This window comes from Rhopalosiphum padi, chromosome 2 (genome assembly GCF_020882245.1).
Source record: "Rhopalosiphum padi isolate XX-2018 chromosome 2, ASM2088224v1, whole genome shotgun sequence".
Classification (NCBI taxonomy): Eukaryota; Metazoa; Arthropoda; class Insecta; order Hemiptera; family Aphididae; genus Rhopalosiphum; species Rhopalosiphum padi.
The window spans coordinates 118,818-126,819 of record NC_083598.1 but is presented as its reverse complement, the minus strand read 5'-3'; the positions used below and the strand labels follow the sequence as shown (position 1 = coordinate 126,819).

Below are 8,002 nucleotides of genomic sequence, written 5' to 3'. Positions count from 1 at the left end.
GATTTTTGAGAGCAAGGTTGCAGGAATAAGTTAACATTGTCCGGGGATTTTATATGGAGGCATAAAAAAATTGAAGTAGACGCATCAAATATTAGTTTCCTATTAATTGCTTTTAAATTTAAAATCTTAAAATAGCCAAAAACCTCCCCAAAAAGACTATAATACTCCTCACTTATATCTTTAACGCAACTCTACGCCTTACCTATTTTCCACTCCAATGGAAATCCTCTATTATAATATTAATTCCAAAACACGGTAAACCTCCTGAATCTCCCTCGTCATACATACCAATTAGTCTCCTATCATTTTTTTCGAAAGTTCTCGAAAAATTAATCCTCAAGAGAATAAATCCAATTATTAATAATTCCAAAACTATTCCCAATACACAATTTGGTTTCCGAAATCAGCATTCCACAATCCATCAAATAAACAGGATTACAGACTCAATTGCATCATCATTAGAGAAAAAACAATATTGTACCGCAGCTTTCCTTGATGTCGCACAAGCCTTCGACCGTGTATGGCACGATGGTCTCCTATACAAATTAAAAAAAAAATCCTTCCGCCTACGTTTTACCTGTTTTTTAAATCTTACCTTCACGAGCACCAGTTCGCTGTACGATACCGCTCCTCTTTATCTGACCAGTCCGAAATTCAAGCTGGAGTTCCCCAAGGTGCAATTGCAGCCCCTTTGCTATTCAACATATTAATTGCGGACCAGCCTACTTCCACTAATACCCTTGTCGCAGAATACGCTGATGACAAAGCAATTATCTCAACTCATGAAAATCCACTCATAGCTTCAAACATGCTTCAATACCACCTCACTCAAATAGAATCCTGGTGTAAAAACTGGAAAGTAAAAATTAATGAATCCAAATCTTGCCATATAACTTTCACACTAAAACAAGGCCTGTGTCCTCAAATCACATTCAACAACATCCAAATTTCTACTTCACTCACCACAAAATACCTAGGTATCAACTTTGACAAAAAATTAACGTGGAATCACCATATCCACACCTCCAAAATTAAGCTAAACTCTCGCCTTCGTTCCCTTAACTACTTTTTAAACTCTAAATCCAAACTCTCAATCAGTACCAAACTAACACTATATAAAAGCCTGATAAAACCTATTTGGACTTACGGTGTCCAAATCTGGGGTTCAGCAAAAAAATCAAATATTAAAAAAATTCAAGTTGTCCAAAATAAAACTCTACGCTTAATTACAAATGCGCCTTTCTATGTCTCGAACCACACCTTACACACTGACTTAAAACTGCTAACTGTACAAGAAATCGCCTCTAAATTCTACAAACGCTACCACAAATCACTTCACGTTCATCCGAACATTCTTGCAAAAAATCTTTCCAACCCAATGCCTGAAAACCCCCCAAAAAGACTTAAGAGGAAATGGTGTCGCGACCTACTCCTCAAATAAATAAATAAAAAAAAAAAAAAACAAAAAAGCCAGAGTGTCGTCGGTGGGCGGCTTCTCCACTCAAGTCCCTCTGTTCACTTTATTTCTATTTCTGTTCTCTATTATGCTTGTTATACTAAATATTGTATAGATTGTATAATTCAAATAAAAGTAAAAAAAAAAAAAAATTTTAAATCTAATTAGGTACCTACCTACTGCTGAAGAATTAATATTATCTAAAAATGGTTTGATATGAATGTTATTTATTAATAAATTAGTTATTTTAATTAAATATTACTAATGTAATATGTATAGTAAATAACTACAAACTACTATAGTAATGTAAGGCACACAGAGGACAGAAATAACATTACCTATATTACTTTATTTGGCCACCCAAATTAGAACATTTTCATGTCACTTCTCTTAAAGAAATTTGCAAATCGTGAATTAATTCCGACTGAAGAGTTCTACCCTCGTTTGTTTTAATTTCATATAAATTACATTTTACTGTAAAAAAAAATATGAATTTAAAAATTGTCGAATAATTTTAAGATTAATTAGCAGAAAGTATTATATTACTCCTAGAATAATACTCTGGAAATCACATCTTGTCTGATCCACATCTGCAGGAATTTGTATTTTAACATTTTCCCTTTCTTTTCCCGGAAAAAAGCGATCTTCAGACAAATTCTTAATTTTCTTATTAGCTTGGGCTAAGATTTTCAGCAGCATTTGATCAATTTAAAGAAATTAATTCCATTCTTGATTTTATTAGATCGTTTTTAATGTTTTTATCTTTGTCAGAAAAAAAAAATGTTGCATTGTCCTCATCACTTCCTTCACTTTTTTCGTCTTTCTTGTCTATGTTTTCGATGACAGCTCCATTCTAAGCCTTCCTCTGGTTTTAAAACATATTAAATCTATTGGAATTTGGGTTGATTTTAAGGCAAAGTACTGTTGTTTTTTACGTAAGGTCGAATAATCGTGCTACAGCAGACCAGCCAGACCATTATGCATTTATACTACTAAGCACCTTTCGCTATTAGAAGTAGTAAAAATACTTAAATTTTAAACTTAGGTCTTTAAGGATGGTTTTTAGTAAAGTATTTGATCTAGTTTTTAATTTTGAGAGTAAAAATAAAATTTCAAAATAATCAGAAACAATTAAAAACCAGTTGATAAAATTGTTTTAGTTATAACTTATAATTATTAAAAAAAATAACCTTATTGATATTTGAAATGTTCATCAATAATTACTATTGATAACAAGTAGGACTCGGAAGTTGATGCATTTGCATTTTTTTTTTTTTTTTTGGAACTTTTTAGACGATGCTCTCTTGGCCACAAATGTGTTTCATTAGCATATATAAATCTGAGTAACTAATTTTTATTTTGCATTTTTTGGTGTTTATTACTTTTTAAATAATTTTTTGACATCTTTACGTCATTTTCCCACATTTTTAGTAATTTTTACTGATTTCACATTAGTTCCCTTCTTATTGTTTCTAGTTGATTGTCTTTATGTCGATAACTTACTTAAAACTTTGAAATTACCACGGACTAAGATGAGTATTCGATTTTATCTCACCAATTACAGTCGTCGTTGTCGTGTTTTAGTGAATATTATTTATTATATTAATTTTTAAGGACATTTTTTGTCATTTTTATGTCATATTTTGAGTAATTTGTAAGCTTTGATAAATGTAAATAGAATTTTATAGTAAAATAGAGTACAATTCAAAAAAAATTTAGTTTTATTAATTTAAAACAAATATTTGTAATTTTTTTAGGTCATTTTTTGTCATTTTATGCCATATTTGCATTTTTTAATGTTTTTAAGGTCATCAACTTCCGAGCCCTAAATTAATAAGATTTTCTAGGTACGATATCATTTTCAACATTTTACTTTCCTTCTTATCCAATTTAAAACATAAAATTGTTATAATATTTATAATAACATTTTTATTTTTAGTAAAAGAAATTGAAAAGTTTATACAAAAGGCCCTAGTAATCTCTTAAGTTGTTACGTTGTAAATTACGATATTTTCTTTATAAGTATTAAAAACTCAAGTTTTAACAAGATTTATCAAAATCACGAAAATTTAAAAACTATTTTATAGTTATAAATTTGTAAGATTTTTAATATTCATACCTAAGACTTGAAATATAATACAAGATTTCTTAAACTTTTTAATTCTGGATATAAACAAAAAAAGTTTATTCTAAAACCACAATTTTTTTATGAACGATTAAAGTTCAAATTTTGATAAAATTGGAGTCATTGATACTCAAACAATATTACAGATAATAATAATTTATATTTTTTTTTTTTTATTCAAAAACTATAAATCGTAGGAATTTGAATCATTCCATTTTTAAAATATTTAATCTTAGAAATTGTATGCTAGGTTGAAAAGCTTGAAAAAGTAATACACAGTCCCATATAAGCTGTTCTTAAAGGCTAGTAACACATTACACTTGTAGTATTGATCAGTCAATCTGCATCTCAATTAAATAATGTAACATTTACAATGTCATAACCACATATACTAATGTAAAAAATAACAAATTTAAGTTCAGCAGAATCAATTGTATGTTGTTAGCTTTAATATTAGAGTAAATTTACCTATTATATCAGGTAAGAATATAATCTGGGGTATCTCATAGGCTTTTATTAATATGATAATTTTAAACTTTTAATGCAAGTTACTTTAAAATTATAATATTAATAAAACCCTATGATATGGGCAACATTTTTCTATATTGTGTCAAAAAATCAAAATCAGAATGTACCATATAAAATTAACACATATATTTACTTCACAATAATTTAACATATATATTATTTTATTTGATGCTAGCATATCAATCAATAACATAAATGTGCCACAAAAGCTATACATGCCACAGGTAGGCTACCTCTGCTCTAACCTAACATATAAATTATATTCCTATCTCAGTGTTTTACGATATTTTAATTTTTAAGTGAGTTATGAGCATTTTTAAATATAAATATTATACTCACAAGTCACAACTGGTGTAAAAAATAAAACACTAAAAAACCAACAAGACAACACAGATGATATTCTCAAGTTTAAGTTTCATAATAGGTGATTTCACTCTAATATTTAAACTAAACACATAGAATAGATCATATTCAACAAAAATTTCAAAATTTGTCATGATATACGTTTGTAAGATAGAAGCAACACACGTGGGTATAGCATCCTCGAAATAGTTATAAATGTTATAATAGTATCTAGTTTTTAAACATACCTAATAACAATGATAGTATTTACAGTACCTAATTTATATGAAAAATATACATTTAAAAAAAAAGTGTAATATATCCTTATTAGTAATTATTTATATTTAAATATAAAATAATTAAAATTTCATACAGAATTCAATTTAACAATTGTCAATGTACAAATTCATTAATTTAATGATCCAAATCCAAAATAAGAAATTATATGGTACATAAAAGTTTAAATAATTTATTTTTTAAATCATTTAAATACATAAAATGATAAATAATGTATGGATGTTAAAAACTTTATAAGTATTAAAATGTTTTGATGAATAAATAATGCTTAATATCATGTAGGTAAAGAGGTAAACAATTTGATTTTGACAATATCATAAACATTAATGTACAAAGCATGATTATAAATTATTTGCATTTTAACAATCAACTATGATTTATAACCAATAATATGTACATACTAATCTTAATAGTTTTTGTTAAACCCTGAACTAATGAATATTAATTAACACACAAAAAACACTTTTCAATCATAAGTCTCTGGTAAACATATCTTAATATTATGTCGAGAAAAAAGATAATAATTTATTATTGATATTTAAATTATATTATAAAATTTATTTTATTCTCAACCTAATAGTTTTAATACATTGACTTATATTGAATTTGTGTTGGTGATTTTTCTGTAAAGAATCTTTTCAACATAAATACTTGCACAATTGCGACTAATAATATTGCAACAGTTTCTGTAGCTGACCATAAAGCTACATGGTGATTTAGATCTTCAGCACGTTTACGACTTTGGGCCTCTTTTAATCTATGATGAGTTTGATAGTCGATAATTTTGTTTAAATATTCATGAATATCTTGTGATGTTGTTTCCATCTAAAACATCATAATGAAATATTTATGTTCTATATTAGGGTACAATCAATAAAGAAAGTGTTTTGAAAATATACCTGAGTCATAACAGTCACTTGTTCTCCTATACCAGGCAGAGAGTCTTCCTCACCAACTTGCAAGTCCATGTACACGAGCTTGTGCGAGAACGTTGAAAACTCATTACTAAAACAAATGGCATATGGTCCACTCACTGTTGCAACAAATGTATGGCTGTCAAATTGTGATTTCACTTGTCTGTATAGAATTTCTTTTGCCGGGGACTCGATTATCACGTCAACATCGTATTGACCACCAGTGACAACCTGTAATTGGAACAAAACACAAAATTAATTATAAAATTAATGTATTAACTATAAACAGCCGACCACTTACTTGATATTCCAGAGTGGTGGACGTGTTTTTTTCTATATTCTCATAGTAACAATCCTTTGCTTTGTCCTGAAGTTCAAAAGTCAACTCGATTGATTTCACCAAACAGATGCAGTACGATGAAAATAAAAATGCGATAAGTGATTTCTTATTCGATGGTATCATTTTTGCTGTTGATGTATAGTTGTTACAGAGCGAAACATTTAAACTGTTCACAGTTCTTAGTTGGATATCACGTTTTTTATTTATTGTTTTATTATTTAATTATATTTTATTTATCTGTTCAAACTTTGAAATTAAAATATTCGGCGAGATAATTGTAACGCTATTGATAATGTGCAAGCGAATCGTTGACGTCATTGATTGCTTACGTGTTCTTTGATTGGCGGTGGCATTGCGGCGAGAACAAAATGATAACATAAACATTATGTTTAATATAACCATTTTTTAATGACCACGGTTACAGGCTCTTAACACGGTGTAAAATAATAGTATTTAAAAATTTTAAATATTTTTCAATATAATTATTATAATTTTCACTTAAAAACTTTCCTTTTACATTCTTTCTCTCATCAAATTTGTTTTTTTAACTGTATTATTTAATAGTTTACACTAATACATTTTGTCTATATGCTATAAAATTCTATTCGACTGTAGTCTGTACTCCACAACGCCACAACAGTTAAAAATATAAGTTTATTTTTTAAAATTCGATCAAAAAGAAACCTATAATGACGACGATGATGATTTTTTACAATAAAAAAAAAGTATGTTGAAACTATATATCTAAATATAAAACAATTTATCCAACGAAACATCATCAGGAAATGTGGAAAAACATATTTTTAAAGCAATGGTGAATCTAGGATTTAATTTTGCAAGGGCCCCAACATTTTTCATATTATTAATTATTATATATGATATTATATAATTTTATAAGCACAATATTTAGGATTTGATAGGTTACAAATATATTTGTAAGGACTAACGGCTAACATACACATTATACATATATACATATATTTATATATGGTATAACTTTCAAAGAGGAGGAGACAACCCCCCTTGAATCCGTCACCGTACAATAGACATAATTTTTACGTGTACTTATGTACGTAAATTAAATATATTTAATAATAATGCATGGCATTCTGGTTCAAAAGATTTTTCATTCAGAACACTGGACTGTCTGGACTACTAGGTACTAATCAGGCACGTTTACTGTATGGTTGGTTGGGGGGTTCAAACATCCCCCTCCCACACCCCACAAAAAATATATGTAATATTGATAATTGTAAAAATTGTAAATGAACCCTCATCCCCCTGAATTTTTTTTGACATGTATATGTTTTATAGCAGGATCATTCTATAAATTTGTGTGACGAAGATCGTTTTTCATGACGTCATGACTCATGAATCACCTGTAAGTTACTTAATGAATCTTATAGATATAATCAATATTAGTAAATTAGTCAGTAGGTATAAGACATAATATACATGTCCGATATATTTGCATGCAGTGGAGATGCTCGATTGCTCGTTCATCATGACCGATGCGACGGATAGAGGACTGCAGCAATACAAATATTTTTTTGTTATCAAACATACATAATTTATTTGTGATGTATTTGCCTATTTGCCCTATTTCCTCAGACGAATCCCCGAACAATAGTCCGGTAAAAAAAGTTCGGCGTAAAAAAGTCCGAGAATAAAAGTCCCAAATGTAATAGTTATTAAGTTAAGTCACCTAATAATATTTGCTTAGGTCTAAGGACTAATCATATTATATAATTTTATTATAATATGTAGATTAAGGCTTTAATTCGAAAGTCGTAGATTACAAATTTATTACACACATTATCTTTATACATTATCTTTACTTAACTTTCTTTAATTTTAAAAGTGAATTTCTCTGGATAGTTTAGTTATTTTGGCAAACGCTCAGTCTGTGTCATCTGCAGCCAACTGTTTCTGTCAAATCCTTATAGTGTTTAAATCCATAACGAATTTTTTATAGTGAAAATATAATTATAAGTAAACGA

The 8,002-nt window shown here is 28.2% G+C and overlaps 1 protein-coding gene across 1 annotated transcript; it reads right to left on the bottom strand.

Moving 5' to 3' along the window:
• Positions 1–4,213: 4,213 nt before the first annotated feature.
• On the bottom strand, positions 4,214–6,285 carry LOC132922280 (transmembrane emp24 domain-containing protein 3). Its single transcript, XM_060985713.1, has 3 exons — positions 5,964–6,285; positions 5,648–5,893; positions 4,214–5,573 (listed from the first exon to the last, which is right to left on the bottom strand). The coding sequence occupies exons 1-3, from the start codon at positions 6,123–6,125 to the stop codon at positions 5,331–5,333; spliced, it is 651 nt and encodes a 216-aa protein (XP_060841696.1). The 5' UTR covers positions 6,126–6,285; the 3' UTR covers positions 4,214–5,330.
• Between the last annotated feature and the right edge of the window lie 1,717 nt (positions 6,286–8,002).